Source organism: Oncorhynchus mykiss, chromosome 4, assembly GCF_057628025.1.
Source record: "Oncorhynchus mykiss isolate SJ-2025 chromosome 4, ASM5762802v1, whole genome shotgun sequence".
Classification (NCBI taxonomy): Eukaryota; Metazoa; Chordata; class Actinopteri; order Salmoniformes; family Salmonidae; genus Oncorhynchus; species Oncorhynchus mykiss.
This window is the reverse complement of record NC_143025.1, coordinates 92,578,048-92,595,000: the sequence shown is the minus strand read 5'-3', so window position 1 is coordinate 92,595,000 and position 16,953 is coordinate 92,578,048. Positions and strand designations below refer to the sequence as shown.

Genomic DNA, 16,953 nt, shown 5'->3' with positions numbered 1-16,953 from the left:
ACCCTCAGTCTCAGGAAGGTGAAAACCACCCTCAGACTCGGGAAGGTGAAAACCACCCTCAGACTCGGGAAGGTTAAAACCACCATCAGACTCGGGAAGGTGAAAACCACCCTCAGACTCGGGAGGGTTAAAACCACCCTCAGACTCGGGAAGGTTAAAACCACCCTCAGACTCGGGAAGGTTAAAACCACCCTCAGACTCAGGAAGGTTAAAACCACCCTCAGACTCAGGAAGGTTAAAACCACCCTCAGACTCGGGAAGGTTAAAACCAACCTCAGACTCGGGAAGGTGAAAACCACCCTCAGACTCGGGAAGGTTAAAACCACCCTCAGACTCGGGAAGGTTAAAACCACCCTCAGACTCAGGAAGGTGAAAACCACCCTCAGACTCAGGAAGGTTAAAACCACCCTCAGACTCGGGAAGGTTAAAACCACCCTCAGACTCAGGAAGGTGAAAACCACCCTCAGACTCAGGAAGGTTAAAACCCCCTTCAGACTTTATTCTATGAGTTGTATTAGCCCATATACAGCCTACTTCAATGTAAGAAACAAAAACAAATCGATTAACACGTTTACATCTAAACCTCTTTAATTACGATTAACATGTTTACATCTAAACCTCCACGATTAACACGTTTACATCTAAACCTCCACGATTAACATGTTTACATCTAAACCTCCACGACTAACACGTTTACATCTAAACCTCTTTAACCACGATTAACACGTGTTCTTAATATAACCAACCTCTTTAATTACGATTAAAAGGTTTACTTAATATAACCAAGCTTAGTTAATCCGATTCTAAAATTGCATTCCAAATGACTATTTTGCCCCTGGGGTTCTAGTATCGTGTAACTCAGTTAGTAGAGAATGGCATTTGCAACACCATGCGGGACTGGTACAACACTAGGGTTGTGGGTTTGATTCCCATGCTGGACCGGTACAACACTAGGGGTGTGGGTTTGATTCCCATGCTGGACCGGTACAACACTAGGGTTGTGGGTTTGATTCCCATGCGGGACTGGTACAACACTAGGGTTGTGGGTTTGATTCCCATGCGGGACCGGTACAACACTAGGGTTGTGGGTTTGATTCCCATGCGGACCGTTACAACACTAGGGTTGTGGGTTTGATTCCCATGCGGGACCGGTACAACACTAGGGTTGTGGGTTTGATTCCCATGCAGGACCGGTACAACACTAGGGTTGTGGGTTTGATTCCCATGCGGGACTGGTACAACACTAGGGTTGTGGGTTTGATTCCCATGCGGGACCGGTACAACACTAGGGTTGTGGGTTTGATTCCCATGCAGGACCGGTACAACACTAGGGTTGTGGGTTTGATTCCCATGCTGGACCGGTACAACACTAGGGTTGTGGGTTTGATTCCCATGCGGGACCGGTACAACACTAGGGTTGTGGGTTTGATTCCCATGCGGGACTGGTACAACACTAGGGTTGTGGGTTTGATTCCCATGCGGGACCGGTACAACACTAGGGTTGTGGGTTTGATTCCAATGCGGGACCGGTACAACACTAGGGTTGTGGGTTTGAATCCCATGCGGACCGTTACAACACTAGGGTTGTGGGTTTGATTCCCATGCGGGACCGTTACAACACTAGGGTTGTGGGTTTGATTCCCATGCGGACCGTTACAACACTAGGGTTGTGGGTTTGATTCCCATGCGGGACCGTTACAACACTAGGGTTGTGGGTTTGATTCCCATGCGGACCGTTACAACACTAGGGTTGTGGGTTTGATTCCCATGCGGACCGTTACAACACTAGGGTTGTGGGTTTGATTCCCATGCGGACCGTTACAACACTAGGGTTGTGGGTTTGATTCCCATGCGGGACCGTTACAACACTAGGGTTGTGGGTTTGATTCCCATGCGGACCGTTACAACACTAGGGTTGTGGGTTTGATTCCTGCTAAGTGACTAAAATGTAAATGGTCAAAAGGAGTGCACAATAAAAGGAATAGGAGCTGCTACTTTACATATATACATAATTATAATTAATCACAAAACAGCACCTGCATGCACCCCTGGAGTTCTCAGGAGACGAGGCGAGTCTCTCTCTCTCTCTTTCTCTCTCTCTCTCTCTCTCTGTCCCTCTATCTCTCTCTCTCTCTCTCACACACTGTCTCTCTCTCTCTCTCTCTCTCTCTCTTTCTCTCTCTCTATCTCTGTCTCTCACTGTCTCTCTCTATCAATGTCTCTCTCTCTCTCTCTCTCCCCGACTCGGAGCTGCCGCCGTCGCCTGGCCAACCAGGTCACAGGTCAGCTATTTAGACATCTCAGATGACAGCCGGGTCCTTCAGGCAGCTCTGCAACCTAAGAGGATGACCCGCAGTCTGGTTGTTAACTGACTGACACAGGGGTGGTGGAGACAGACTGAGGAGTGTTAACCTGCTCCTTAGTTGTGGTGTTGGGGGGGGGGGGGGTGTAATGATTTAACTGTTACATTTATAATGAACAGAAACTTAAACGTAACATGTAAAGTGTTGGTCTCATGTTTCATGAGCTGAAATAAAAACATATCAAAAATGTTTTATAATCACAAAAAGCTTATTTCTCTCAAATTCTTAGCTCACATTTGTTTACATCCCTGTTAGTGAGCATTTCTCATTTTGCCAAGATAATCCATCCACCTGACAGGTGTGGCATATCAATAAACTGATTAAACAACATGATCATTACACAGGTGCACCTTGTGCTGGGGACAATAAAAGGACACTGTAAAATGTGCCGTTTTGTCGCACAACACAATGCCACAGATGTCTCAAGTTTTGAGGGAGCGTGCAATTGGCGTGCTGACTGCAGGAATGTCCACCAGGTTTGTTGCCAGATAATTTAATGTTAATTTCTCTACCATAAGCCGCCTTCAATATTGTTTTAGAGAATTTGGTAGTACGTCCAGGACTTCCACCTCAGGCTTCTTCACCTGCGGGATTGTCTCAGACCAGACAGCTGATGAATCTGTGGGTTTGCGCAACCAAAAAATGCGTTGTTTCTGACTTCGATGGCCACTTTGCCAGGCAGTGCCCATTAACCATCCTCATGTCACTTCACCCATCTCTGCTCATAGCCCACCACTAAGCATGCACTGTTTTCTTACCCACTACTGGATGGATTCATAAATAATTACTGTGGGGATAAATCTCACTAAATGACCAAAATAATGGAATGAAGTAGGCTAAATCAATAGAAAGGTGTGTATCAAATTGTTGCTCACTAAAATCTCCCCAAAGTTATCCAATCCTTATAATACATTTAAAGCAATAGCCAATAGTGTGGTCAACGTTTCGTATAGCCAATAGTGTGGTCAACGTTTCGTATAGCCAATAGTGTGGTCAACGTTTCGTATAGCCAATAGTGTGGTCAACGTTTCGTATAGCCAATAGTGTGGTCAACGTTTTGAATTGCCAATAGTGTGGTCAACGTTTCATAGTCTGGTCAACGTTTCGTATAGCCAATAGTGTGGTCAACGTTTCATATAGCCAATAGTGTGGTCAACGTTTCATATAGCCAATAGTGTGGTCAACGTTTCATATAGCCAATAGTGTGGTCAACGTTTCATATAGCCAATAGTGTGGTCAACGTTTCATATAGCCAATAGTGTGGTCAACGTTTCATATAGCCAATAGTGTGGTCAACGTTTCGTATAGCCAATAGTGTGGTCAACGTTTCGTAGTGTGGTCAACGTTTCGAATAGCCAATAGTGTGGTCAACGTTTCATATAGCCAATAGTGTGGTCAACGTTTCATATAGCCAATAGTGTGGTCAACGTTTCATATAGCCAATAGTGTGGTCAACGTTTCATATAGCCAATAGTGTGGTCAACGTTTCATATAGCCAATAGTGTGGTCAACGTTTCATATAGCCAATAGTGTGGTCAACGTTTCGTATAGCCAATAGTGTGGTCAACGTTTCGTATAGCCAATAGTGTGGTCAACGTTTCATATAGCCAATAGTGTGGTCAACGTTTCGTATAGCCAATAGTGTGGTCAACGTTTCATATAGCCAATAGTGTGGTCAACGTTTCGTATAGCCAATAGTGTGGTCAACGTTTCGTATAGCCAATAGTGTGGTCAACGTTTCGTATAGCCAATAGTGTGGTCAACGTTTTGTATAGCCAATAGTGTGGTCAACGTTTCGTATAGCCAATAGTGTGGTCAACGTTTCATATAGCCAATAGTGTGGTCAACGTTTCGTATAGCCAATAGTGTGGTCAACGTTTTGTAGTGTGGTCAACGTTTCATATAGCCAATAGTGTGGTCAACGTTTCATATAGCCAATAGTCTGGTCAACGTTTCATATAGCCAATAGTGTGGTCAACGTTTCGTATAGCCAATAGTGTGGTCAACGTTTCATATAGCCAATAGTGTGGTCAACGTTTCGTATAGCCAATAGTGTGGTCAACGTTTTGTAGTGTGGTCAACGTTTCATATAGCCAATAGTGTGGTCAACGTTTCATATAGCCAATAGTCTGGTCAACGTTTCATATAGCCAATAGTGTGGTCAACGTTTCATATAGCCAATAGTGTGGTCAACGTTTCATATAGCCAATAGTGTGGTCAACGTTTCATATAGCCAATAGTGTGGTCAACGTTTCATATAGCCAATAGTGTGGTCAACGTTTCATATAGCCAATAGTGTGGTCAACGTTTCATATAGCCAATAGTGTGGTCAACGTTTCATATAGCCAATAGTGTGGTCAACGTTTCATATAGCCAATAGTGTGGTCAACGTTTCATATAGCCAATAGTGTGGTCAACGTTTCATATAGCCAATAGTGTGGTCAACGTTTCATATAGCCAATAGTGTGGTCAACGTTTCGTATAGCCAATAGTGTGGTCAACGTTTCGTATAGCCAATAGTGTGGTCAACGTTTCATATAGCCAATAGTGTGGTCAACGTTTCGTATAGCCAATAGTGTGGTCAACGTTTCATATAGCCAATAGTGTGGTCAACGTTTCGTATAGCCAATAGTGTGGTCAACGTTTCGTATAGCCAATAGTGTGGTCAACGTTTCGTATAGCCAATAGTGTGGTCAACGTTTCATATAGCCAATAGTGTGGTCAACGTTTCGTATAGCCAATAGTGTGGTCAACGTTTCATATAGCCAATAGTGTGGTCAACGTTTCGTATAGCCAATAGTGTGGTCAACGTTTTGTAGTGTGGTCAACGTTTCATATAGCCAATAGTGTGGTCAACGTTTCATATAGCCAATAGTGTGGTCAACGTTTCATATAGCCAATAGTGTGGTCAACGTTTCATATAGCCAATAGTGTGGTCAACGTTTCGTATAGCCAATAGTGTGGTCAACGTTTCATATAGCCAATAGTGTGGTCAACGTTTCATATAGCCAATAGTGTGGTCAACGTTTCATATAGCCAATAGTGTGGTCAACGTTTCGTATAGCCAATAGTGTGGTCAACGTTTTGTAGTGTGGTCAACGTTTCATATAGCCAATAGTGTGGTCAACGTTTCATATAGCCAATAGTGTGGTCAACGTTTCATATAGCCAATAGTGTGGTCAACGTTTCATATAGCCAATAGTGTGGTCAACGTTTCGTATAGCCAATAGTGTGGTCAACGTTTTGTAGTGTGGTCAATGTTTCGTATAGCCAATAGTGTGGTCAACGTGTTGTAGTGTGGTCAATGTTTCGTATAGCCAATAGTGTGGTCATCGTTTCGTAGTGTGGTCAACGTTTCGTATAGCCAATAGTGTGGTCAACGTTTCGTAGTGTGGTCAACGTTTCATATAGCCAATAGTGTGGTCAACTTTTCGTATAGCCAATAGTGTGGTCAACGTTTCATATAGCCAATAGTGTGGTCAACGTTTCATATAGCCAATAGTGTGGTCAACGTTTCATATAGCCAATAGTGTGGTCAACGTTTCGTAGTGTGGTCAACGTTTCGTGCTGCTCTGAGACAAGCGTTTGGGACTCGTCTTGATAAATCAATGTCAGACTTTTCTTTTCACCGAATCTCTGTTTGGATATTGGTTAGGCTGGGAAATGTTAGCTGAGTTGAGGTGAGTGATGCTCATGATCATCTAGCCTAGTTGGCTGATTTATTAGGACATTTAGTCTAGTTGGCTGATTTATCAGAACATTTAGTCTAGTCGGCTGATTTATCAGCACATTTAGTCTAGTTGGCTGATTTATTAGGCCTGATAGGGACATTTAGTCTAGTCGGCTGATTTATTAGGCCTGATCAGAACATTTAGTCTAATTGGCTGATTTATCAGAACATTTAGTCTAGTTGACTGATTTATTAGGACATTTAGTCTAGTTGGGTGATTTATTAGGACATTTAGTCTAGTTGGCTGATTTATCAGAGCATTTAGTCTAGTTGGTTGATTTATCAGAACATTTAGTCTAGTTGGCTGATTTATCAGAACATTTTGTCTAGTTGGCTGATTTATCAGAGCATTTAGTCTAGTTGACTGATTTATCAGAACATTTAGTCTAGTTGGCTGATTTATCAGAACATTTAGTCTAGTTGGCTGATTTATCAGAGCATTTAGTCTAGTTGGCTGATTTATCAGAACATTTAGTCTAGTTGGCTGATTTATCAGAACATTTAGTCTAGTTGGCTGAATTATCAGCACATTTAGTCTAGTTGACTGATTTATCAGAACATTTAGTCTAATTGGCTGGAATTAACAAATTAACACACCCTCACACACACACACACTCACCTGAAACAGGTTTGAGCACACACACACAAACAAAAGAAACATAATCTGTATCTTAAACTATGGATCGGGACCCATAGTGTGCCCAGAATGTGAGTTACTAGATACAGGGCGTTCGGAAAATTATTCAGACCCCTTTCCTTTGTCCACATGTTGTCACATTACAGCCTTATTATATATTATATATTATTATTATAAAATGGTTTAATACATTGTTTTCCTCATCAATCTACACACAATAATAATGACATTTGCAAATGTATTTAAAATAAAAAACAGAAATACCTTATTTACATAAGTAGTAAGAGCCTTTGCTATGAGACTGTATACTGATCTCAGGTGAATCCTGTTTCCATTTATCATCCTTGAGATGTTTCTACAACTTGGAGTCCACCTGAGGTAAATTCATTTGATTGGTCATGATTTGGAAAGGCACATACATACCTGTCTATATAAGGTCCCACAGTTGACAGGTGCATGTCAGAGCAAAAACCAAGCCATGAGGTTGAAGGAATTGTCCGTAGAGCTCCGAGACAGGATTGTGTCGAGGCACAGATCTGGGGAAGGGTAACAAAACATTTCTGCAGCATTGAAGGACCCCAGGAACACAGTGGCCTCCATCATTCTTAAACGGAAGACGTTTGTGACCACCAAGTCTCTTCCTAGAGCTGGCTGCCCGACCAAACTGAGTAATTGGGGGACAAGGGCCTTGGTCAGGGAGGTGACCAAGAACCCGATGGTCAGTCTGACAGAGCTCTAGAGTTGCTCTGTTGAAATGGGAGAACCTTCCAGAAGGACAACCATCTCTGCAGCACTCCACCAATCAGGCCTTTATGGTAGAATGGCCAGACGGAAGCCACTCCTCAGGAAAAGACACATGACAGCCTGCTTGGAAATCAGATTCTCTGGTCTGATGAAACCAAGATTGAACTCTTTGGCCTAAATGCCAAGCATCTCGTCTGGAGGACACCTGGGACTTTTCAGCTGTGCTAACATAATTGCTAAAGGGTTTTCTAATGATCAATTGGCCTTTTAAGATTATAAATTTGGATTAGCTAACACAACGTGCCATTGGAACACAGGAGTGATGGTTGCTGATATTGGGCCTCTGTACGCCTTTGTAGTCATTCCATAAATAATCTGCCGTTTCCAGCTACAATAGTCATTTACAACGTTAACAATGTCTACACTGTATTTCTGATCAATTTGATGTTATTTTAATGGCCAGAAAAAGTTGCTTTTCTTTCAAAAACAAGGACATTTCTAAGTGACCCCAAACATTTGAACGGTAGTGTACATGTCCCTAATACAGACGGGAAGGACAGCTAAGTAGCTAAGTGACAGTAACAAGTCTCGGGTTCACCCCCTGATCCCAATTAACACCTAACCCCTGGAAGGTGAAAGGTCGTGGTGGGGGTCAGTCAGTGTGCCACTCTCTATCCATCCTAAGCAGAGTCAAATATAGACCTTTGACCCCTAAATGGAGACATCGCTTCCTGTGGGGTTACTCAAAGTCATAGTAATCGATCAATCAATCAAACTCTGCTGCTGAGATAACAAATGAATCGTTGAAGCATCTTTGGCAGCGATTACAGCCTCAAGTCTTCTTGGGTATGACGCAACAAGCTTGGCACACCTGTATTTGGGGAGTTTCTCCCATTCTTCTCTGCAGATCCTCTCAAGCTCTGTCAGGTTAGATGGGGAGCGTCGCTGCACAGCTATTTTCAGGTCTCTCCAGAGATGTTAGATCGGGTTCAAGTCCGGGCTCTGGCTGGGCCACTCAAGGATATTCAGAGACTTGTCCCGAAGCCACTCCTGCGTTGTCTTGGCTGTGTGCTTAGGGTCTTTGTCCTGCTGGAAGGTGAACCTTTGCCCCCAGTCAGAGGTCCTGATCGCTCTGGAGCAGGTTTTCACCAAGGATCTCTGTACTTTAATCTGTTCATCTTTCCCTCGATCCTGACTAGTCTCCCTGTCCCTGTCGCTGAAAACATCCCCACAGCATGATGCCACCACCACCATGCTTCACCGTAGGGATGGAGCCGCCACCACGCAAAACACCAGTCTCAACGTCAACAGTTACTCCGCGACTCAGGGACGATGGCCTTCTGGGCAGAAATGCAAAGAAAAAGCCATCTCTCAGACTGGCCAATAAAAATAAAAGATTAAGATGGGCAAAAGAACAGAGACACTGGACAGAGGAACTCTGCCTAGAATTCCAGCATCCCGGAGACGCCTCTTCACTGTTGACGTTGAGACTGGTGTTTTGCGGGTACTATTTAATGAAGCTGCCAGTTGAGGACTTGTGAGGCATCTGTTTCTCAAACTAGACACTCTAATGTACTCGTCCTCTTGTTCAGTTGTGCACCGGAGCCTCCCACTCTATTCCAAAACACGCATCCTGTTTGCAACAAGGCACTAAAGTAATACTGCAAAACATTTTGCAAATCAATTCACTTTTTGTCCTGAATACAAAGTGTTATTTTTGGGGCAAATACAATACAATACTTTACTGAGTACCACTCTCCATATTATCAAGCATAGTTGTGGCTGCATCATGTTATGGGTATGCTTGTCATCGTTAAAGACTGGAGAGTTTTTGAGGTAAAAAAATAACCAGAATGGAGCTAAGCAGTCAAAATCCTAGAGGAAAACCTGGTTCAGTTTGCTTTCCACCAGACACAGATAAATTCACCTTACAGCAGGATAATAACCTAAAACACAAGGCCAAATGGCCAAATATACACTGTAGGTAGTCCATCTGTAGCTAGTCCATCTGTAGATAGTAGGTAGTCCATCTGTAGGTAGTCCATCTGTAGATAGTCCATCTGTAGGTAGTCCATCTGTAGGTAGTAGGTAGTCCATCTGTAGATAGTCCATCTGTAGGTAGTCCATCTGTAGATAGTCCATCTGTAGGTAGTCCATCTGTAGATCGTCCATCTGTAGATCGTCCATCTGTAGATAGTAGGTAGTCTATCTGTAGGTAGTCCATCTGTAGGTAGTCCATCTGTAGGTAGTAGGTAATCCATCTGTAGGTAGTCCATCTGTAGATAGTAGGTAGTCCATCTGTAGGTATTAGGTAGTCCATCTGTAGGTAGTAGGTAGTCCATCTGTAGGTAGTAGGTAGTCCATCTGTAGGTATTAGGTAGTCCATCTGTAGGTAGTAGGTAGACCATCTGTAGGTAGTAGGTAATCCATCTGTAGGTAGTCCATCTGTAGGTAGTCCATCTGTAGGTAGTAGGTAGTCCATCTGTAGGTAGTCCATCTGTAGAAATCTGTAGACATGTAGAAATGCCAGGACATGAACAGAAAATGGCGGCCGACATTCTGGTCAGAGGAGACAGGACGACATTCTGGTCAGAGGAGACAGGACGACATACTGGTCAGAGGAGATAGGACGACATTCTGGTCAGAGGAGATAGGACGACATTCTGGTCAGAGGAAATAGGACGACATACTGGTCAGAGGAGATAGGACGATATTCTGGTCAGAGGAGATAGGACGACATTCTGGTCAGAGGAGATAGGACGATATTCTGGTCAGAGGAGATAGGACGACATTCTGGTCAGAGGAGATAAGATAATTACATGGTCGTCTCTTCTCTCTGCAGGTGAAGACATCACACAACGACTCCCATGTTCATGTTCCAGACCACTCAGACACCAGGTAACAACTTCCCTGTGTGTGTGTGTGTGTGTGTGTGTGTGTGTGTGTGTGTGTGTGTGTGTGTGTGTGTGTGTGTGTGTGTGTGTGTGTGTGTGTGTGTGTGTGTGTGTGTGTGTGTGTGTGTGTGTGTGTGTGTGTGTGTATCAGCAAGCCTGGCTGTCTGGTCATGGCTCTGAGATATGATGTTACACACGGTGAGGTCATCAACATGTTCCCAGGCCCAGAGCCACGCTGGAGGACAGGACCACTCTCTTTTTATCTCTCTCGCTCTCGCTTTCATTTCATAGCGTTGCAAGAAAAGTAATAGTGCTTCAGATAAACTGAGGTATCGTTATGAAAGAGTAGTGATGTAAAAAAAATAGAAAGTGTTTCTCTTTCTTCACCTCCTAAAGAGAAAGAGATACAGAGAGGAATCAGCCAAGAAAGCAAGAGAGAGCGAGAGAGAGAGACAGAGACAGAGACAGAGAGAGAGAGATGAGAGAGAGACAGAGTGAGAGAGAGTCTCTATTTGAGAGGAGAGAGTCTATTAGAGAGGAGCGAGAGAGAGAGAGAGACACAGAGAGAGAGAGACATAGAGAGACAGATAGAGTCTCTATTAGAGAGGAGAGAGTCTATTAGAGAGGAGAGAGAGAGAGTCTCTATTAGAGAGGAGAGAGAGAGTCTCTATTAGAGAGGAGAGAGAGTCCCTATTAGAGAGGAGAGAGTCTATTAGAGAGGAGCGAGAGAGTCTATTAGAGAGGAGAGAGAGAGTCTCTATTAGAGAGGAGAGAGTCTATTGGAGAGGAGAGAGAGTCTCTATTAGAGAGGAGAGAGTCTATTAGAGAGGAGAGGAGTTCATGTCTCTCCCTCTCTCTCCATCCACCCCTCTCTCACTCTCTCCCCATCCACCCCTCTCTCTCTACCTCTCTCTCCATCCATCCCTCTCTCTCTCCCTCTCTCTCTATCCCCTCTACCCCTCTCTCCTCCTCTTTCTTCATCTCCTTGTCCCCTTCTCTCTCCATTCCCCTCTTCCTTGTTTCCGCCACCCTTGTTGAAAGCCTGTGTCATTCCTGTCTGTCAGAGGGTTTCAGTCGTGTGTGAAACTGCTATCATCCTGCAGCATCCCTCATTGTCATGGCTTCACGCCAGACCGATACACACATCCACATTTATTTTAGGATTCCTCTGTCTACTTCTATCTGGACATGACAGACCTGCGGGACTGAGGATTGATACACACACACACACACACACACACACACACACACACACACACACACACACACACACACACACACACACACACACACACACACACACACATACACACACACATTTTAAATATTTTCTCTGAATACACAAATTACTTTAAGAAGGATTCAAACAATTATAAGGATACAAAAAACACGTTCTCCTCCATACAGCTAGACTGACCGTACCAGCTGAAACAGAGCAGTACCTTCTCCTCCATACAGCTAGACTGACCATACCAGCTGAAACAGAGCAGTACCTCCTCCATACAGCTAGACTGACCATACCAGCTGAAACAGAGACAGTACCTTCTCCATACAGCTAGACTGACCATACCAGCTGAAACAGAGCAGTACCTTCTCCATACAGCTAGACTGACCATACCAGCTGAAACAGAGCAGTACCTTCTCCTCCATACAGCTAGACTGACCATACCAGCTGAAACAGAGCAGTACCTTCTCCTCCATACAGCTAGACTGACCATACCAGCTGAAACAGAGCAGTACCTCCTCCTCCATACAGCTAGACTGACCATACCAGCTGAAACAGAGCAGTACCTTCTCCTCCATACAGCTAGACTGACCATACCAGCTGAAACAGAGCAGTACCTTCTCCTCCATACAGCTAGACTGACCATACCAGCTGAAACAGAGCAGTACCTTCTCCTCCATACAGCTAGACTGACCATACCAGCTGAAACAGAGCAGTACCTTCTCCTCCATACAGCTAGACTGACCATACCAGCTGAAACAGAGCAGTACCTTCTCCTCCATACAGCTAGACTGACCATACCAGCTGAAACAGAGACAGTACCTTCTCCTCCATACAGCTAGACTGACCATACCAGCTGAAACAGAGCAGTACCTTCTCCTCCATACAGCTAGACTGACCATACCAGCTGAAACAGAGCAGTACCTTCTCCTCCATACAGCTAGACTGACCATACCAGCTGAAACAGAGCAGTACCTCCTCCATACAGCTAGACTGACCATACCAGCTGAAACAGAGACAGTACCTTCTCCATACAGCTAGACTGACCATACCAGCTGAAACAGAGCAGTACCTTCTCCATACAGCTAGACTGACCATACCAGCTGAAACAGAGCAGTACCTTCTCCTCCATACAGCTAGACTGACCATACCAGCTGAAACAGAGCAGTACCTTCTCCTCCATACAGCTAGACTGACCATACCAGCTGAAACAGAGCAGTACCTCCTCCTCCATACAGCTAGACTGACCATACCAGCTGAAACAGAGCAGTACCTTCTCCTCCATACAGCTAGACTGACCATACCAGCTGAAACAGAGCAGTACCTTCTCCTCCATACAGCTAGACTGACCATACCAGCTGAAACAGAGCAGTACCTTCTCCTCCATACAGCTAGACTGACCATACCAGCTGAAACAGAGCAGTACCTTCTCCTCCATACAGCTAGACTGACCATACCAGCTGAAACAGAGCAGTACCTTCTCCTCCATACAGCTAGACTGACCATACCAGCTGAAACAGAGACAGTACCTTCTCCTCCATACAGCTAGACTGACCATACCAGCTGAAACAGAGCAGTACCTTCTCCTCCATACAGCTAGACTGACCATACCAGCTGAAACAGAGCAGTACCTTCTCCTCCATACAGCTAGACTGACCATACCAGCTGAAACAGAGCAGTACCTTCTCCTCCATACAGCTAGACTGACCATACCAGCTGAAACAGAGCAGTACCTTCTCCTCCATACAGCTAGACTGACCATACCAGCTGAAACAGAGCAGTACCTTCTCCTCCATACAGCTAGACTGACCATACCAGCTGAAACAGAGCAGTACCTTCTCTATACAGCTAGACTGACCATACCAGCTGAAACAGAGCAGTACCTCCTCCTCCATACAGCTAGACTGACCATACCAGCTGAAACAGAGCAGTACCTTCTCCATACAGCTAGACTGATCATACCAGCTGAAACAGAGCAGTACCTTCTCCATACAGCTAGACTGACCATACCAGCTGAAACAGAGCAGTACCTTCTCCTCCATACAGCTAGACTGACCATACCAGCTGAAACAGAGACAGTACCTCCTCCTCCATACAGCTAGACTGACCATACCAGCTGAAACAGAGCAGTACCTTCTCCTCCATACAGCTAGACTGACCATACCAGCTGAAACAGAGCAGTACCTTCTCCATACAGCTAGACTGACCATACCAGCTGAAACAGAGACAGTACCTCCTCCTCCATACAGCTAGACTGACCATAACAGCTGAAACAGAGACAGTACCTCCTCCTCCATACAGCTAGACTGACCATACCAGCTGAAACAGAGACAGTACCTCCTCCTCCATACAGCTAGACTGACCATACCAGCTGAAACAGAGCAGTTGTTTTGCTCTCGTCTTAGACAGGCCTTCAATCTGAAAGCCGCGCACCGTGAGTCTATGTACGTGATCCAGACTGACAACTCGCTGTATATCCCAGGCTGTCGGAGTGTGATTCGAGGGGCTTGGTATTTGAGAAGCTCGTTGGCAGTCCACTTCCTGTATCAGCACCTCCCCCTGGCCTGCCCCCCCCCCCCCCCCTCCCCACAAGAAAACACATTATCATCAACATCAAACCAGGCTCCTCTGATAACAGAATGTTTATGTGTGTGTTCTGTTGGTGAGATCACCTGTCCCCCCCTCACCTGTCCCCCCTCACCTGTCCCCCCTCACTTGTCCCCCCCTCACCTGTCCCCCCTCTCCTGTCCCCCATACCTGTCCCCCCTCACCCATCCCCCTACACCTGTCCCCCCTCACCTCTCCCCTACACCTGTCCCCCCTCACCTGTCCCCCCTCAACTGTCCCCCCATACCTGTCACCCCTCACCCATCCCCCTACACCTGTCCCCCCTCACCTCTCCCCCCTCACCTGTCCCCATACCTGTCCCCCCTCACCCATCCCCCTACACCTGTCCCCCCTCACCTCTCCCCCTACACCTGTCCCCCCTCACCTGTCCCCCCTCACTTGTTCCCCCCTCACCTGTCCCCCCTCTCCTGTCCCCCATACCTGTCCCCCCTCACCCATCCCCCTACACCTGTCCCCCCTCACCTCTCCCCCTACACCTGTCCCCCCTCACCTGTCCCCCCTCAACTGTCCCCCCATACCTGTCACCCCTCACCCATCCCCCTACACCTGTCCCCCCTCACCTCTCCCCCTACACCTGTCCCCCCTTCACCTGTCCCCATACCTGTCCCCCCTCACCCATCCCCCTACACCTGTCCCCCCTCACCTCTCCCCCTACACCTGTCCCCCCTCAACTGTCCCCCCATACCTGTCCCCCCTCACCCATCCCCCTACACCTGTCCCCCCTCACCTGTCCCCCTACACCTGTCCCCCCTCACCTGTCCCCCTACACCTGTCCCCGCCCACCTGTCCCCCCTCATCTGTCCACCCACACCTGTCCCCCCTCACCTGTCCCCCCACACCTGTCCCCCCTCACCTGTCCCCCCATACCTGTCCCCCCTCACCTGTCCCCCCTCACCTGTCCCCCCATACCTGTCCCTCTCTCCTGTCCCCCCTCACCTGTCCCCCCATACCTGTCCCCCCTACCTGTCCCCCCTCACCTGTCCACCATACCTGTCCCCCCTCAGTTGTCTCCCCATACCTGTCCCCCTTTCCTGTCCCCCCTCACCTGTCCCCCCTCGCCTGTCCCCCCCTCACCTGTCCCCTCTCAGTAGCTGCCAGGTTGACAAGGCTGGCATGTCTACCAGTGTATAAGTCTTTATACAAACAGTAAACATTAACAGCATGGGCAGCAGACTCATTATATTTAACTCAGGGTGTAAAATACTGTGTCTGTGTGTGTTAGAGTGTGTGTGTGTGTGTGTGTGTGTGTGTGTGTGTGTGTGTGTGTGTGTGTGTGTGTGTGTGTGTGTGTGTGTGTGTGTGTGTTAGTGTGTGTTAGAGTGTCTGTGTGTGTTAGAGTGTCTGTGTGTGTTAGTGTGTCTGTGTGTGTTAGTGTGTCTGTGTGTGTGTGTTAGAGTGTCTGTGTTTGTTAGTGTCTGTGTGTGTTAGTGTGTCTGTGTGTGTTAGTGTGTCTGTGTGTTAGTGTGTCTGTGTGTGTTAGTGTGTGTTAGTGTGCGTTAGTGTGTGTTCTGTATTTTGGTTTCAGACTGACATAGACTGTACTCCATTTCTCTCTCTTTTCTCTCTCTCTGTGTGTGTGTGTGTGTGTGTGTGTGTGTGTGTGTGTGTGTGTGTGTCAGGCCTATGGAGATGCAAGACCTAGCCAGTCCTCATAACAGTGTGGTGGGCGGAGACTCATCAGGCTCCAAGCTGACAGGTTCCTCTGTCACTACCAACGGAACTGGAGGTGAGAGGGAGGGAGGGGTGGAGGTGGAGGGGTGGAGGGAGGGAGAGATGGGGTGGGAGAGGGAGGGGTGGAGGGAGGGAGGGAGAGAGGGGTGAAGGGAGGGAGAGATGGGGAGGGAGAGTGGGATGGATGGAGGGAGAGATGGGGAGGGAGAGTGGGAGACATGGGGAGGGAGAGTGGGATGGAGGGAGGGAGAGATGGGGAGGGAGAGTGGGATGGAGGAAGGGAGAGATGGGGGAGGGAGAGAGGGGTGGAGAGATGGGGGAGGGAGAGAGGGGTGGAGAGATGGGGGAGAGAGAGATGGGGCAGGGAGCGAGGGAGGGGGGTGGAGGGAGGGAGAGAGGGGTGGAGGGAGGGAGAGAGGGGTGGAGGGAGGGTGAGAGGGGTGGAGGGAGGGTGAGAGGGGTGGAGGGAGGGAGAGAGGGGTGGAGGGAGGGAGAGAGGGGTGGAGGGAGGGTGAGAGGGGTGGAGGGAGGGTGAGAGGGGTGGAGGGAGGGTGAGAGGGGTGGAGGGAGGGAGAGAGGGTTGGAGGGAGGGTGAGAGGGGTGGAGGGAGGGTGAGAGGGGTGGAGGGAGGGAGAGAGGGGTGGAGGGAGGGAGAGAGGGGTGGAGGGAGGGAGAGAGGGGTGGAGGGAGGGTGAGAGGGGTGGAGGGAGGGTGAGAGGGGTGGAGGGAGGGTGAGAGGGGTGGAGGGAGGGTGAGAGGGGTGGAGGGAGGGTGAGAGGGGTGGAGGGAGGGAGAGAGGGATGGAGGGAGAAAGAAAGAAAGGTAGAAAAAGAGAAAGTGAGTTGATGTGGCTATGATATTATCAGGAAAATCACTAACCAGTACTGTAAACCATTCACTAACCAGTACTGTAAACCATTCACTAACCAGTACTGTAAACCATTCACTAACCAGTACTGTAAACCATTTACTAACCAGTATTGTAAACCATTCACTAACCAGTACTGTAAACCATTCACTAACCAGTACTGTAAACCATTCACTAACCAGTACTGTAAACC

At 47.1% G+C, this 16,953-nt stretch overlaps 1 protein-coding gene across 1 annotated transcript in view; it reads left to right on the top strand.

The window, feature by feature from the left end:
• The window catches only part of eya4 (EYA transcriptional coactivator and phosphatase 4), a 141,567-nt gene that overhangs the window by 61,616 nt on the left and 62,998 nt on the right, over positions 1–16,953 (top strand). The window contains exons 3-4 of the mRNA XM_090233319.1: positions 10,317–10,372; positions 15,841–15,947. Coding sequence (XP_090089445.1) covers positions 10,317–10,372; positions 15,841–15,947 — 163 coding nt within the window. The remainder of the gene's footprint in view (positions 1–10,316; positions 10,373–15,840; positions 15,948–16,953) is intronic.